General features: G+C 33.8%; 2 protein-coding genes across 2 annotated transcripts in view; one reads left to right on the top strand and one right to left on the bottom strand.

Annotated features, from left to right (window-relative positions):
• The window catches only part of LOC125061707 (pseudouridine-5'-phosphate glycosidase), a 188,623-nt gene that overhangs the window by 15,578 nt on the left and 155,898 nt on the right, over positions 1-17,147 (bottom strand). The window contains exons 8-10 of the mRNA XM_047667272.1: positions 12,056-12,230; positions 10,688-10,803; positions 9,672-9,786 (exon numbers count right to left, since the gene is read on the bottom strand). Of these exons, the coding sequence (XP_047523228.1) occupies positions 9,672-9,786; positions 10,688-10,803; positions 12,056-12,230 (406 nt within the window). The remainder of the gene's footprint in view (positions 1-9,671; positions 9,787-10,687; positions 10,804-12,055; positions 12,231-17,147) is intronic.
• LOC125061709 lies at positions 3,355-6,919 on the top strand. Its single transcript, XM_047667278.1, has 5 exons — positions 3,355-3,558; positions 3,650-3,858; positions 4,407-4,602; positions 4,903-5,031; positions 6,571-6,919. The coding sequence occupies exons 1-5, from the start codon at positions 3,522-3,524 to the stop codon at positions 6,738-6,740; spliced, it is 741 nt and encodes a 246-aa protein (XP_047523234.1). The 5' UTR covers positions 3,355-3,521; the 3' UTR covers positions 6,741-6,919.

The following is a 17,147-nucleotide window of genomic DNA, read 5'->3' as shown; positions in this document are numbered from 1 at the left end:
CGTAACGTTTTTCTAAAACGTTTCGTGACCACCTAGTGACTCTTTATACCTAAAAGTTACCATTATGTGGTGTAATGTACTGGAAAGTCGAAAATAATATTAACAATAACGCGTAATTCAATCCCCGCCCCGTATCGTACCGTTTTACAAAAGGACCCCCTCCCCCCCCCAAAATTTGTTACGTAATACTTGAACGCTCTCTTGTACAGAAATTTGACAATAATATACTATTATGATCTATTTAGGCTCCCAAGCATGTTTGCTTTATGTTAGAATCCAAATTTCAACAAAATCAATCAGTACTTTGTGAGATTGGTAAACAATGTTGACAGGTATTTGAACTTGTTTAATTTTTTTGTATAATTTACTAGATGATATTGAAATGTTGCCCTTAGCTTTGTATCTCAAAATGGCACACCGTCACCGTAACTGTTGCATAACTATTTGATTTACTGCATCAATAACAACGAAACACTAAATAAGATATTTTTAATAAATTTATCAGAATTAATTAAAGCACTGAAGTATATTTAAATATAACTCTAAAACTTTAAGTATAGAGCAGGCATTATGATTTTTTATGAATTTGTGCTCCGTCCATAGAGTAAGTTATTTTTTTGTGTATCTGATCTATATTTAATAGTCTCTCATTATAATTTAAATAATAAAAAGTAAACCACCTATTTTAGCTGCAAGCCATTTTTGTAAGTAAATGCTGATATAAATTTACCCCATTGTTATACAAAAAAAAATCATTTGTTTAACTCAACATCTTGAGTGTAATCAATGAAAAGTACTTGTATAAACTATGCAATTAGACTGTTTTGGTTTTTATTAATAATGGGGAAAGAATCTTAATTATTCCGTCCAAACTTTAAAATATTTTTTTAGTTAAGTGAATTGTGCCGTCCTTGATTTTGTATACTATAAGTATTTTTAATTATATTAATCTCGATACAATTTGTATATCAAAGTTACTTAATTACTGTCAATTGTATTTAAGAGCAAATTCATTATATAAGCTGTAAGCACTAGGTACTCTGACTTTTAGTAGACTGTCCCGATCTCTCTGTGTACATTTTCTATGTAGCTATCAATATCTGAAGCGCTGGTAACTTAAATCATATGTTAGGAAAACCTCAACCCTCAACCATGAAGTCGGGATCAATTGGAGGAAGTAACAGAGTCCTGGTGCAGCTCTTTAAACATTTTCCGTTCCATAATGTACCTAATTTAGTTAGTTTTTAGATATTGTATGAAATTTTAATAAATTTATACATACACACTATGTTTTATTGTTTTTATGTTATGATTGTAATTTGTAGTAGCAAGTAGGTCTCGGTCAATCCCATAATATAAAAAACGCTAGTCTATAACCGCCCTGAATTGATTGTATTTGTTGTTGTGCAGTTTTGAAAAAATAATGTTCTTTAAAATTTGATATTATACCACGTGAAACACAAAATATAATATAAAGCCAGTAGCCGTTAGCTGTATTTTAAAGTAATCTAAATCCTAATCTTGGTAACGACTGAAATCGGTCGCCCGAATTGGGGGGGAGGAGGGGTGTAGTAATCACAATAATTGTGATTTATTGTGATTACTACACCCCTTATTTATTAGAATTATTCTAATCAAATCAAAATTTTCGGAATCCTACACTAATTGAAACGTGAAGTTTCACATCAAATTATTTGTCAAATTTATTTTGTAATGGTTAAATTAGGCAAATTTAAAATAAACAAATGAGGAAATAATCGATGAATAAAAAAAACAAATTTCAATACATTACACAAAACTTATTTTTTGAAGTGAAACTTCTTTATCGACGTATGGGAGAAATTTTGTAGCAGGTTACGCGCCATGTTGCTTTTTGAAGTCAAACTTCTTTATCGGCGTTGGAAAAAATTTTAAGGCGGAAACATACTACTAAAACGCGACGCGACGTGTCGTGTCGACACCCGATGTCCATCGTGCACATTACCAACACGCGACACCACAACACGCTTGCAAATTCAGAAGTCATTTAGCTGATTTATTCCCCGCGCAATGTGCCAGCAAGTTTTTACCAATTTGAGGTTCAGATTCAAGGAATGTTTGCAGCGCAATGGTGCACCCCTGGATGATGTTATTTTTAAGAAATAAATTTCCCAGATGTCTATTTTACTTGAAATAAAAAATTGTATGTGTATTGTATTTAGTTTCTTTATTATATTTTTTTCAAATTCGCAAATCTTTCTGGCCCACCCTGTGTTTTCTAATAAACTGAATTGATTAGCAGGTTATTTGTATTAAACTAACAACATCCTAATTCCCTGTTTTTGGCCTTGTATTGAGGTAATCTTATGTCATATAAAACAGAATATTGTTTCACCAACTCAATTAATTGTTCGTCGTTCATTTCGCCAAATAAATCCAAAAATATCTAAGTATATAAATTGACATTCGTGTCAAAAACTCGAAAGCATTGACGCATGACGTCATCATCACAACATCCACAACACGCCGATCCAAATCGATTGGATGTTACCGCGTGTGATCACATGGCGTGTTGTCTATGTGCATCTGACCATATTAAATATATGGGATTGATAAGTACTGACATGCATCGGATGGCGTGGTGTAGCGTGGCGTTTTGGTAGTATGTTTCCGCCTTTACACATTTGTCACATTTTTCGGTTACGCGCCATCTTTTTCTTGTCCCTACCACGGTTGATCCGAAGAGATTCGAAGCCATTAGTAACAAAAATATATAATAACGATATTAATGATAGTAATACTAATAATTCTATTACAATTAATATTAGTACAGTAATAAGTTAAAATGAAATAATTGTATTTTGTATTTCTATTCATGTCTATGATAATAAAAACCTTTTGTTAAACTTTATCTAATTTAACTTTATTTAACCAATTTCTGTAAAGTTGCATATAGTAGATCATTTTTCGAAAAATAAGGTCATAAAGAAGTTTCACTTCTTACGTGTGTACACCTAGTACACGCACACATTTTTTTTTTAAATATAGACGCATTTCCGGCAGCAAGAATCACTTGGAGGTGTACCAATCATTAATTAAGGTCCCCCGAGACTCCTGCATAATCATTAATCAGTATCATCAAATTCGGGCGACCGATTTTAAAGTCCAACGACGACAGCAACGGTTACTATAATATACATTTAATATGAAGCATCCAGTTTAAATTATTTGTAATATAATATGATGAAAGAAGGGCACCAGATGAATGACTGTCTATATGTTATCTCTGGTTTTGATGTATTCGATATCACCAGCTTTGACAGCCAAATTGTATTATTGACATATATAGTTTTGATAATTGACATTTCAGTCTTAAAAAGTTAAAACGTTCAATTTTCAAGTACAAACGTACATAGATTGTTTATGTTGTTTTATAAAAAGCGATAACGCTTGAAACAATTAAATTCAAAACGTTTACGTTTAAAGTAAATTTGTTTGTGTAAACACGTCTATTTTGTTTATATTGTGTAAACAGAACCGAAATGACGGTCGCTAATAATGAGTATCCGAAAGCTTCCAGTACGTAGCCTGGGCACGCCCTATTTACTTAAATACCTATGTGTATATTGAACGAAAACAATAATAATTTATATTATTAAACTGTTTTTAGATGCTACGTTGATTGGAGCTTCAATCACATATGTAGCGGGACTATTTCTACTCTTGTCCTTTGCGGGGCCCTACTGGATAGAATCTTATTCAGAAATGTTCTCGTCTTTCAAACACATGGGCCTTTGGGAATATTGTTTCGATCGTTTTCGCTTTCCTTCATTTCAGTTTGACAAGCTATTCCATGGATGTCACTATATTTTTAGCCAGGTAACCCACATTACATTTTAATTTACTGAGAAATTATAAGTCAAAGGGATTTTTTGGGGATGCTTTCCTATGTCTTATGAATAAATAATGATTATGAGAAAGGTTAAGTTTATGTAGCTATTGCACAAATTTATTAAACAATTATTTATTATTAATAATTTATTTATTATGCAACCTTTTTTAACTTATTTCAAATATAATTACAATTCACCTATGATATTCATCAGGCACATACATTAAGGGCAAACAGATACTTGCATATTATGGTACCATTTAAAAAAGCTACATCATAATACTTGAATTTTACTGTTCTTTGGATACACTGCCGAAATCATCTATATACAAAATCTCTAACAAATACAGTGTATAATCTCCATGTAACGTCACTCTATTTAACATAAACTGCATAAAGCACACTGCACAAATCACTTGTCTTTGATTAGTTTACCTTGTTTTCCAAACAATCCATCCATAATTCAATACATTAATTCTCAATAACAACATCTATTTTTTAAAAATTCTTACAATACTTACTTTTAAATTTCAAGGAGTACTATGTGATCCGTGAATGGTTATTACCGGGCTGGCTGATGGCTGTTCAAGCCTTTGTGACTCTGGCATTTATATTATCATTTACGGCACAAGTTCTCTTGGCTTGTGTGATTATCAGGATGCCACTTCGTAATGTCTTAAGATATGAATGGATATATGTGTCTTCCGCATTTATTATGATTGCAGTTTCAAGTAAGTATTAAATAGTTCAGTTCAATACATAATTCTAGTAAGGCATTTGGATAATTAAGTGTATGAGGAAAACAAAATACAGATGAATGTATATACGTACTCGTATGATATGTACTGATGTCAGGAATTGTGTATATTGATTATATTTTATAGAATGAAGCATAATTAAAATACAAAATAAAACAAATGGAAAACTTACTGTTCATTATTACAAATTTATCTTCCATAATCTTTCAAATTCTATAAACCTTAGAAATTACTGAATTTCAAAATAATTTAGATATACCTATTACATTACAGGTGCCTTCCTGTTACTAGCTGTAATTATATTTGGAACAAATTGTTACCGTCGCGATTGGTTGATGTACCCATCGTTCAATGTACTCTCATGGTCCTATGCATTTGCTGTTATTGCCTGTATTTTGTTTGGTATGTATTTTATTCCGCAAAGCAAAACTGCATTAATATACATTGTCAACAAACACATGTTTTATAAAAAGGTATTTTAATTCTGAATTTACAATGTAAAACAATTCTATAATTTAAATAAAACTGAATGCTTATATATATAAATTACGTGTCACGTTGTTTGTCCGCAATGGACTCCTAAACTACCGAACCGATATCAATCAAATTTGCACACCGTGTGTAGTTTGATCCAACTTAAAAGATAGGATAGCTTACATCTCAATTTATACCCACAATGTAATTTTATTGCTTATTATTTGTTTATTATTTGACACAATTCTAACAGATGGCGCTGTGTTGAAAGTACCAACGTTTCACATAAGCTACAATTTAATGGCATAGCCACCAAAAATCATGGTGATCTCCATGACTGTTGTTTTCCTGCCGTTTCCTTTGAATAGTTTACTACTATGTAATATAACAAAAACCTTAGCCACAGCAACGCTTGGCCGGTTTACTAGTATGTTATATAAATGAAATTTTTGCATTGTCTGGTGCAATATTTCTTATATTACATTGTATTGACAACAAACTAACCAATACTCAAAAAGGTTTGTAGTAATTAGAGTAATTTTTTAAGTTTATTCCTTGGACTCTGATGAAGGTTTTAATGGAGAGAAAAATATTAGAAAAACTCAAAACATAATATTATTTAGTATTATTTGTTTTTTTCTGGAAAAGCGAACATTCTCTGAGGAAAAAATATCATAAAGCATTATACGATTATTTAATATCCAAATCTGACATTAAGATTTGGACCCTGAATGCAAAATTTTGTCTCTGGCATAAAAATTATTGAACTTATGACATACTAGTAGACTCGGCCAAGCGTTGCTATGGCTAAGATTTTTGTTATATTACATAGTAGTAAACTATTCCAGAAAAAAGGCAGGAGAACACCAATCCACCATGCTTTTTTGGTGGTTATGCCATTAAATTGTAGCTTATGGGAAACGTTGGTAATTATTTTGATAAGGATCAATAGGTACGAATAAAGAGCCTTTTCTAGCGGTGGTATTTTAATAAAAAAAAATTAATAAAACGACGCTTATTGTGACGTAACTATAAAAGATAAAGACGTGCTGTCGCGATTTTTTATAGAGAGTAATGTGTCCTGAAAAATTGTAATACATCATTTTGTTCTATCATGAATAGTTTTCGCAACACACGCTATTGAAGGAAGTTTTTGTTTATTTTTTTATACCTTGGGTTAGATTATTTAAGTTTTAGTAAGCATCCCTAATTTTTTTTGAAAATAAGACATAGCCTATGTCACTCGGGAATAGTGTAGCTTGCCAACGGTGAAAGAATTTTTGAAATCGGTCCAGTAGTTTCGGAGCCTATTCATTTCAAACAAATAAAAAATCAAACCTTTCCTCTTTATAATATTAGTATATATAGAACTTTACGCTAAGATTCCGAATCCAGTTTATAACATACAGAAGACATTTTGTCCACTTTGAAATTGAACCTAAGCTGTTTGTCCAATAAATGTTTCAGGTTTAGCAGCAATTATGCTGTTCTTCGAGTCTCGTAAGTTGTACCAACTGAGGCTCGAAGCCAAGAACTTGGTTGCTCAAATGCAACACAGCCAGCCCGAGCATGCCCTGCATCAGATAAGAGGTCAGTTGCAGCAGCAACAGCAGCAATTCGGATTTTATAGAAATTAGATGTTATTCACAATTTAAATCACAAACGTAAATTACTTTTTAAATTAATTACGCTTTGACACACTGACTTGATAGCTGACAACTGACAGCTGACATTTGATTGATGATAAATATGTATTATTTTTATGTTCTTTGTTTTTTTGTAAAATGATTGTATTGTTTGTGATTTTATGTGACTTGTAAAGTACGTTGCATTTTAAATATTAAAAAATGATGCCGGATTACGTTAGATTAAAATTAACCCGTAAGTGTTAAAAGAAGAAAATTAATCCGTCTCAAAAAATTAGTCTTGAAATTTTTTTAGAAACTTCTAGAAACCTTTCTCTAATTCTGGCCGTATTATTAAACCATCAATACGCTCAAAATGCTTCATAAAGACCCAAGTCACTGAACTCTTTTAACTAAAGTAATCTTTCGTCCCTTACTATCGAATTGTCTTTATGCTGTAATGAAAAGAGACAGTTCGATCCTTGTCAAATATGTAATTGAACGCTTTTAATGTAATGGCTTTTAAGATTAACGAATCTCATTTAAAATATATTTTTGTTCTCATCTTTAAATGAATCCGTCCAAATGCTTTATTTTTTAATTAGATGTAGGTATTAGATTAAGTCAATATGCATTTAAATATTTACACCTGTTAAGGGTTTCTTAATTTGTTTGACAGTTCTAAGATTTGACAATTGTCTGTTTTCTAATGGTTATTATAAGTACTTTAAGAACATTCCTCAAACTTCAAAATAGCACAGAGCACATCTATTAACTGTAATGTTCTTGTATTAAGAAGTTTTCAATTATAGAACAAATTATCTTTTGATTCACATATAAAATGATAAATTTTTAATACAAAATTCTACTGGAACAAGGACTTGAGGTAGGGGCAAAAACCATATATCATTAATTTGGTACATGTTACTATGTATTCATTATACTGTTAAGATCGCTTTGAAGTTTTCTTGGTTTGCTCATGCTTTTCCCATATGTACCTACTTCTATTTGCCTTGCCCCCTTCATGACCAGCTGGCTTCTCCCTTGTATTGGCAGTAGATGAAATGTACAGCCAAAAACATCTAATAAATGTTATACCAAGCAATAATTTCGCCATGTTTTTTTTTATATTTGTTATTAGCATTGTCTTAAATGAATTTTCATTTCTATTTTATTGTTAGCTGTAGTCTGTAGATTAATTTGTTTTTAAGTATTTCCATACATGTTTAATTTTAAATTTATGACTGGTTCGTTTTCTTGCACTTTATGATAACAGTGCTAATTTAAATACTTAAGCTTTACAGAATTTATAAACCAATGGATAATTATTATTATAATTTATTTAAAACCATTATTACCTTGTATAAGGACATAGGGCGATGATAAGTTACTGTGGCAGGTACTTGTGTGCGTAAGAAAGGATAAAAAAATACATTTTAAAAATCTTTTTCACAAAAGAGGATCTTATCACGTGTATTTTTGTGTAAATTCATAAGAAAATTTATTTTCGACTTTTAAAAAAAATTGTATATGGGAGCGTTCAAATATTACGTCACGCAATTTTTGGAGATTATTAACCCCCCATGTAACGCGCCGTAACGTTTTTCTGTACTCAAGTATAGTAAAACGTTTCGTGACCACCTAGTGACTCTTTATACCTAAAAGTTAGCATTATGCGGTGAGCACTAGAAAGTCGAAAATAATATTAACAGTAACGCGTAATTCAATCCCCGCCCCACATCGTAACGTTTTACAAAAGGACACCCCCCAAAATTCGTTACGTAACACTTGAACGCTCCGTATGTCATTCTATTAATGTCATGTAGATTTACAATAACTCCAAGACAGTGTTAGAGTCCGCGCCACCACTCATTGCCGACGGAAAACCCTGGAACTAAATTTGTCGATGGAGCCGGCTGCACGCACGTAAAAACATGACTCATGCGGCGTTACCTCGCTCTGAGGCGTTCCATTTAAGGCTTGAAGTGCAAGCGAGAGCGCGAAGCGACAGAGAGGCACAATCGGACTCCGCGCTCTTCAGCGTTCGACATCTGTCTCTCTCCTACTTGAGTGAGCGATTCGTGACGTTGTCACGTTCAACTATCGTCAGTAAACCGACTTTACAGACAACCGATTTTTTAAAGCTAAAAACGCTAGTGCTGAAAAGGAAGTATCATTGTGGGTTATCTTAAAATGTCAGAATTAGCACTGATGTCAGACATATTAGTTTTTAGATATGTGAGAATCTTATGTAATAATTTTCAGTATAATTGGTACAAAATATGTATTTTTGTAATAGAAATGTATTAAATAATGAAATATTTTTAAAAATAATGTTTTATTTAATTACCTATTGTATAATCAATTGTCTCAAAATATATGAGAATAACGGTTGATTTATATTAAAATATTATTACTTTCATAAAATTACATGAAAATTTATATAAGTAATAATTGAGTTTTTATTTATCTAATGTAGATAAGTACCTGGTAGGTACATTATTACGTTAATAAATTTATTCAGTCTACCTATTGGTAGTTTATACAGTTTATACGGTAAGTACGTCTTAAAAAAAAAACAAAATCAAAAAATTACACCAAAATCTGTTCAGCCGTTTAAGAGTTTTAATACGAACACATGCACAGTAGATTTATATATATTTACCAGCTGTCTATTTACTGTATAGATAAATGACCTAGATACCAACTGCAGCGCCATCTGCCAGGTTGATTTGTGAATCTAAACCATCCAAGGCGCCACACAAACGCAATTATTCATTCAAATCGGTCCAGCCGTTTAAGAGAAGTTCAGTAACACACGTACAGTATGTGTATAAATATTATATAGAGATTTAAATATGTCCATTATCTGTTTTAATGAATATTCTCAATTTTATTTACAGTCCCATTGGGGCATCAAACATAGACAATAAAATTTCTTACCTTTTTTCTGGTATTTCTGGCATAGCTCCAGAACATGCTCCATGGTGTTTTGTGGAATGTTGCCGTCAATTACAATGAGCGGTGCATTTTTCAATATCTCGATGTGTTTGTTTACCTAAAGCAGTTAAAAAAATTTAAGTACTATCTTTTTGAAGAGAAACTTCGGGTAAAATTTTTACGGATGAAACGCAATAATAATAATATTAGCGTCACGAAATGCAGCATTTTTGTCGAAGGAAAGGGAGAGGCGATTGAGAGAATGAGAAAGGGCGAACGTAGCATGAAGCAAATAGCCATGGAGCGAGAGTAGGGAGCAAGCAAGTGAGAAAGATCGAGAGAGAGAGTGAGATAGAGCGAACGTCGCATCACGCACAGTGCCATGGATTGAGAGGTGGGAGAGAGAGAGAGAGTAAGGGAGATCGAGAAAAATACACGCTATTGGTTGATGTATTCGTTTAGAAGTCACATATTAGAACTTTATGATTGGGTGGCCACTGCGATCCAATACCACCATCAATTTTAGCGTTATGAATTGAATTATAACTCCTTAAAGATCTATTTAATGGAGCATTCTGAACCAAATTCGATTTTGCTAACTTATTCTAAAAGGGGGCTTTGTAAATCGGTGCAGCTTTTTAGGAATAGAGATGTTTACTCTGGACAAGCCACCTCTGTAAGATACCTCTGCAAAAGAGTTTTTTACGCCGGCTTTTTCTCTCGGCCTACACCCTCTCCTTTGCCGATGAGTAGGGATGTCTACAGATTCAAATTTAATGACTAAGTGATACCTGTATCTTATATTCCGTAATAAACATATTATTAGTAAACACAAAAGATTAGAACGTGTAGGTACTTCAGACTTTTAAAATCTACTGAGGTTAGGTTAGTAACAAGTCCGTTCCGCACGAAGTCTCGAAATAAAAGTGACTCAACGCCGTTGTTGCTATGCTTTATATGGGTTCCTGCTACAAGATGGCGTTAGTCCGCTAACAATATTTTATTTTTAATAAACTTACCAATTCTGGCGAAATATGTCTATGTACTTCCATGTCACCCAAGCCTATGGCGCACTCTCCTTTCTTGTCAAATATTGCAGCGTACGTTGCAGTGGAATATTCTTTCGTGAAGCAACCTGCGAAAAGAACTATATAAAACGAAATTCTACATGATGTTTACACTTTTACACGATTAAAGATAGCTAATACTCCGGCTCCTTCATAGCCGTCCTTCTCATAGATCTTTCGGCATCAGCCCTGCGATTCTGTAACTCACTTTTCGAACTCACACAGCGGTTTTCGCATCGGCGGTCGCTCTCAAATCAGTCGTGAAGCAGTCATTTTATGATTTGGCATTCTAATAAACAATAAACTACAAGCTCCCACCTTTTCGGAATGCCAAATCATAAAATGACTGCTTCACGACTGATTTGAGAGCGACCGCCGATGCGAAAACCGCTGTGTGAGTTCGAAAAGTGAGTTACAGAATCGCAGGGCAGTACTCAGTAACTCCCAATATCAAAAAAACATATCCATATGACATATCGTTATTGGAAGTTCAATACACTTTAATTATCAAAAAATCAGACAAATACACAAAAAATTTATTCCACACGGACAGAATTATGGAAACATAGAAAAGTTTATACACTAATGGTTCTAGCTGTTCCATGGAGAGAGAGAGGGAGCACTCCATGTCATGCTTGATCATTTTTTTTTTTTTAAAGACAATTCACACCAATTGACCTAGTCCCATGCTAAGCTGGTGAAGCTTGTGTTATGGGTACTAGGCAACGGATATACATACATATTTAAACACCCAAGACCTAAGCACAACACCAAATGCTCATCACATCGATGTTCGTCTCCGCTGGGGATCGAACCCAGGACCCATGGATTCGCAGTCAGGGGTACTAACCACTAGACCAATGAGTCGTCAAATCATGTTTGCTCCATCACCAAAAGTAAATAATGCATCGGTTTTCAGCGCCCCACTTCTTGAGTACCCATACAATTTAACGACAACAATTTTTTCATGTATTTTATAGTTGCAAACATTATTCATACAGAGGCAGTGTTAGTCTAGTGGCTTCAGCGGCGACTCTCATCCCTGAGTTCGTAGGTTTGATCCCCGGCTTTGCACCAATGGACTTTCTTTCTATGTGCATTTAACATTCGCTCGAACGGTGAAGGAAAACATCGTGATGAAACCGACATGTCTTAGACCCAAAAAGTCGACGGCGTGTGTCAGGCACTGGAGGTTTATCCTTGCCTATTAGATTGAAAAATTATCATGAAACAGATTCAGAAATCTGAGGCCCTGACCTAAAGAGGTTGTAGCGCCACTGCTTTATTTTTGTTATTTTTACGAGTACCATATACCCTCACCATCAAGTATTAATCCAGGTGCGATGTTATGCAAAAACCGCCCGTCAGCATCATCACCAACAGCTGTGAGCAGCTTGGCTCGGCCTCCGCTGAGTCTCCACAGAGCCTCTGCGATATTACGGCCGACTCCTCCACCGCACTGCTCAGTTGTACACGCATGCGTGCTGCCATCAAGCTAAAAACATATTTAAACATGACATATTGAGGGGAAAAGCTATAAATAAATCTAGAAAAACAGTAAGATTATTAAAACTAATAATCTAATCTCTATGTATTTTTTGTTCCTAAATAGTCTTAGGTATTATTGATTTTTTTATTAGTCATTACTGCCCATTGAAACCCATTTTAGTGGTTGCGTTGCCGGCCTTAGAGGTATTATAGTTAAACAGGTATCTCCTAGGGAAGACCCCCAACGCGAGTCGACTCGCAATTGGCTAGTTCGCAAAAGAAATTATTATTATTATTTATTTATTTGTTCAGATAAAATAATCAATCATTATGTTAATATAAACTTACGGACTAGTGTTAGTATATTATTATTAAAAAGCTAAACTTAAAACCCATGAAACATTCTATGCATACACTCGTCGATCTGAACCGACAAGTGTACGCACAAAATGCTTCAAGATAGGCGAAGACAGGTTATCTGCCACAGTTTTCAAGATTCTGTTCCGACGGCCTCGTCTCGGCTCAACAGAGATCTTGTTTTAATTCTAATAATAGCCCAGAAGTCATTTGTACGGGTTTGGGCGAACATCTCCAAAGCACTGCAGAAACGAGGCAGTCCCAAGAGCATCCTAAACGCGTTATTGTATTGAACACGCATGGCAGTTAGCGACCTAACAGTACAGTTGACCCATTTGAAATCTGGAGTTTATACGGCTCGTAAGGTGACGAGGCAGTTGGGATCCACCCAAAAAGCTCTTCAGAATACTCTCCATACTACACTATGTAGAATACGCATAGAGACGCAATGTCTCTGCGTAGAGAGATAGAATCAAGCTATAATTATTATAATATACTAGCAGACTCGGCCAAGCGTTGCTGTGGCTAAGGTTTTTGTTATATGTATTACATAGTAGTAAACTATTCAAGGGAAACGGTAAACTATTCTAACAGATGGCGCTGTGTGAAACGTTGATACTTTTAACACAGCGCCATCTGTTAGAATTGTATCAAATAATAAACATATATTTTGCAATAAAATAATATTGCGACTATAATTTGAGATTTAAACTACCCTATCTTTTAAGTTGGATCAAACTACACACGGTGTGCAAATTTGATTGATATCGGTTCGGTAGTTTAGGAGTCCATTGAGGACAAACATTGTGACACGAGATTTATATATATTAAGATATAGATAATTGCGCACAGAGCGGTGTTGGCCTGCGTTCAGCGTGCGAGTCTCATCCCTGAGGTCGTAGGTTCGATTCCCGGCACTGATAATAATAATAATACTTAATTGCGCACTCTCAATAACACCGGTGTTTGATATATATTTGATTATAAACAAGAAAGTGCTCTTTACAATGAATAATGCTGCACTTTAAACAGGTGTTGTTCAGATTTTATTTGAACATTGACCAACTGCTGATACGGCTCACGTGTGTTCCGAATCTTAACATCGGAAGGTGCGCAATACACAGCTCACTAGAATAATATCATGTATGTGTGAATAGGTGTAATTAGTATTTAAGATTATGTTTTTGAATAATAAATTATATTTGAATATTGCTCTGTTATTCATTTCTCGCTTCCTATCAAAGTGGCGAAGACTACTTCAAGCCCTTAATTATCGTAGGGCTCCGTCTATTACCTTAGGTCTCTTGGTGCAGACATCCCGTACTTATTTATATATTCACTATTTATGTGTTAGGGCTTAGGGCTTACGTCTGTAGGGCTTAGGGATTCGTAGGATTGTTAGGTTCTTACACCCTCTCATATTTAGTTATCTAGTGCAGTTTGCTCATACATACATTACATATATTATACAAATACTCTTGACATATTTTTTTTTAAAAGTCAATTCACACCAATTGACCTAGTCCCATGCTAAGCTGGTGAAGCTTGTGTTATGGGTACTAGGCAACGGATATACATACGTATTATAAATAGATAGACATATACATACATATTTAAACGCCCAAGACCTAAGCACAACACCAAATGCTCATCACATCGATGTTCGTCTCAGCCGGGGATCGAACCCGGGACCCATGGATTCGCAGTCAGGGGTACTAACCACTAGACCAATGAGTCGTCAAACATTGACATTCAATCATTGATATAATAAAAACCCAAGATGCACACTCAACGTCTAAAAATCGTCCTCAAAAAATGAGCGCAACATTCTCAATTGTGCGCTCATTTCAAATAGTCTCGCGTCTAATAAGTGGAGTCGATGTTATTTATTTGTGTTTTTTTTTATAAATAAATTTATGTACTTTTGAACTTTTTTGTGTGTAGTTTTTGACAAATATATTTACGCTATATAAAGTGGAGGTCAGGAGGTAGCCAATTTAACATTTTTTTTTAATTTAAAGAAAAAACTTTTTAACCGGATTAAAGTTATGTATTATTATAAATTTACAACTATTTAACCTCCAACACCTTTTGTCTTCAGTCACCGTGTCCACGCACGCTGTAAAGCACCCGAAAAGTCGGATGAATTTAAATTATGTTAAATAGTTGTAAATAAAAAAGTCATGTTCGACTCCACTCAATACCTTGTCCTACCGACCACGGTCGGTCGTAAAATTTTATTGCTTTAAGTACGTATACACTGCGTTGTAATAACAACTTTAAGTAATTCGCGTAAGGTTGATTTTGCAATAATATATGCTTGTAACATATACTGTTATAGACATACTGTTATAGAAAGGGACAGAAATAGTGTTTCGGGACACTTTCGAGCGTTACTTTTATTCGAGACTGTGCATCTTGGGTTTTTTGTATATCAATGCATTCAATACATATAAATTTTAAACACACAATTCACAGTCCACTGGCTAGCAAGATGTACAGGTGTCAAACTACAAAGTTTTTTTTACCCTTATTCAGAAACGAGAAATTATTGATATGACTTTATCAAAATCCATTACATTTTTGAAGGAAGACATACTTAGCGCGTTTAATATCCGAAGTTATCTTGTTTCGAAGCTTTATTTTCTTTTATGTTTTAGTACAGTTAAAGGCCGATTTACATTATCTTAGTGTTTAGGAGAGTGCTTTAGTACAACTTGAAAGGCAAGTTCTTTAGCGTAGCGTTTACTAAAGCAAGTAGCGTTTACATGTTTCAACTGAAGTACTATCCTAAAGCACTCTCTTAAACACTAAGATAATGTAAATCGGCCTTTAGGATAAGCACGAAACAAACCCTTTGTTTCAGAGAACAGCAACTTAATTAAGACGAACTCATGAACTAACTAGTAACAGGTTTTGAACTACAGTCAAAACCGGTTATAACGACATTGAAGGGACCGTATAGTTGCCGACGTTATATCCGATAGTCGTTATAAGCAATGTCATATATTATATATACACAAGTATAGTTCATATGTATGTACAATACATACAAGTTATATTATCATAGTTATCTATCTAGAATAGGTAGGTATGGGTTATAATATGAATGATAAAATATTTATTACGAAATAATTAGGTACAAAAGTAATCAGTCATTTTGGTCTGTTTTTTTTAGCCCAGTCTCAAATATTTTTTGCATTTTACGTTTCATACTCCTCAAGGTATGAGTATCACCAGTATCAAACTGTTCGTTAAAGGCAACAAATTTTAGCAAAATCGTTACAGCGTTAAGAGCCTCCGAAATCGTTGTTGGCTGAAATTGTTCGTTGGGCGAAAGTGCGTAGATAATAATATGCCTAAATATTCATTCAACGTCTCTAAATAAGATTTAAAATCGTTTGTATTGTTTTGTTTTGCTGAGACAAGAAGCGGTTGGTCGTTATAGCCGATGAATATCGATAAAATTTCGTCGTTGTAAGCGATATGTCGCTGTATCCGATGTTGTTATAAGCGGTTTGTTTACTGAATAGTTTACTAGGGATTCGGACGGGACCGTACAATCTGGTTGTAATAACCGATAGGTCGTTGTAAACGATGTCGTTATAAACGGTTTTGACTGTACTTTCTTTATACACTTGGTCTAGTTAACCGACATCAAAAAAGTTTAACTATTTGACCTGATTGTGATACTTTTTAATTAAGAAGAGAAGCTAAGGTACGTTGATCTTCACCAACCGCTTCATCCCATGTTGGTAACTGTGCCTATGTCACCGTAAAATTGTAAACACCGTTAGATTGTAATCTATCTCGCGAGATTGTAAACTGTCGAAAGATTGTGAACTCAACGTACTGCTTACAATTTAACGTATTACTAATTAACGGTCTACTATAAAGCCGCCCAATCGGGGACAACCTTCGAACAGTTGACAATTTTAGATAGTAATTTCACGGTTTCACTTCGATAGAGTACAATCTACCGAATAATAATAATACGTTTAATTGTAAGCAGTACGCTGAGGTTCACAATCTTTCGACAGTTTATAATCTCGCGAGATAGATTACAATCTAATAGTATAAGATCCCGATATACAACGATCTTCACCGAGATGCTTATTTAATGAAACATGTTTTATATTTAATTTAATGTGTCAATAAATATAATCCATATGGGTTGCCTAGCAAATTTCAGTCCAGAGTATGTTTAATTAATATTAAAAAAAATTTTTTTTTTATAATTTGCATGGAGTAAATTTTTTAAATTTTTTTCCATCTATATTTTTAATCAGGGTAGTATTATATATGTATCACTATAACTTTCTTTTTTACTAAAGATGTATAGATACTTTAGTGTCACATAAAAAATATACACATAAATAATTAATTGATTAAAAACAACCTAACGTTTGCTTATTTTATAGGCTTCATACTTTCGATTGGTATAGAATTTATCTAATAATCATACCGGTGAAATATTTAAAATAATATTTTTTTTTTAATATTAAAAAAAATACTCTGGACTGAAATTTGCTAGGCAACCCATATGGATTATATTAATTGACATATT

The sequence above is a fragment of the Pieris napi genome, chromosome 24 (assembly GCF_905475465.1).
Source record: "Pieris napi chromosome 24, ilPieNapi1.2, whole genome shotgun sequence".
Classification (NCBI taxonomy): Eukaryota; Metazoa; Arthropoda; class Insecta; order Lepidoptera; family Pieridae; genus Pieris; species Pieris napi.
The sequence above is the reverse complement of the archived record's forward strand: the minus strand, read 5'-3'. Positions and strand labels throughout refer to the sequence as shown.

Coding starts and splice junctions, on each gene's coding strand:
- LOC125061709 (XM_047667278.1), top strand. CDS start 3,522: ATGACGGTCGCTAATAATGAGTATCCGAAAGCTTCCA. Junction 3,859..4,406: donor GTCACTATATTTTTAGCCAG/GTAACCCACATT, acceptor TTAAATTTCAAG/GAGTACTATGTGATCCGTGA. Junction 4,603..4,902: donor TATTATGATTGCAGTTTCAA/GTAAGTATTAAA, acceptor ATTACATTACAG/GTGCCTTCCTGTTACTAGCT.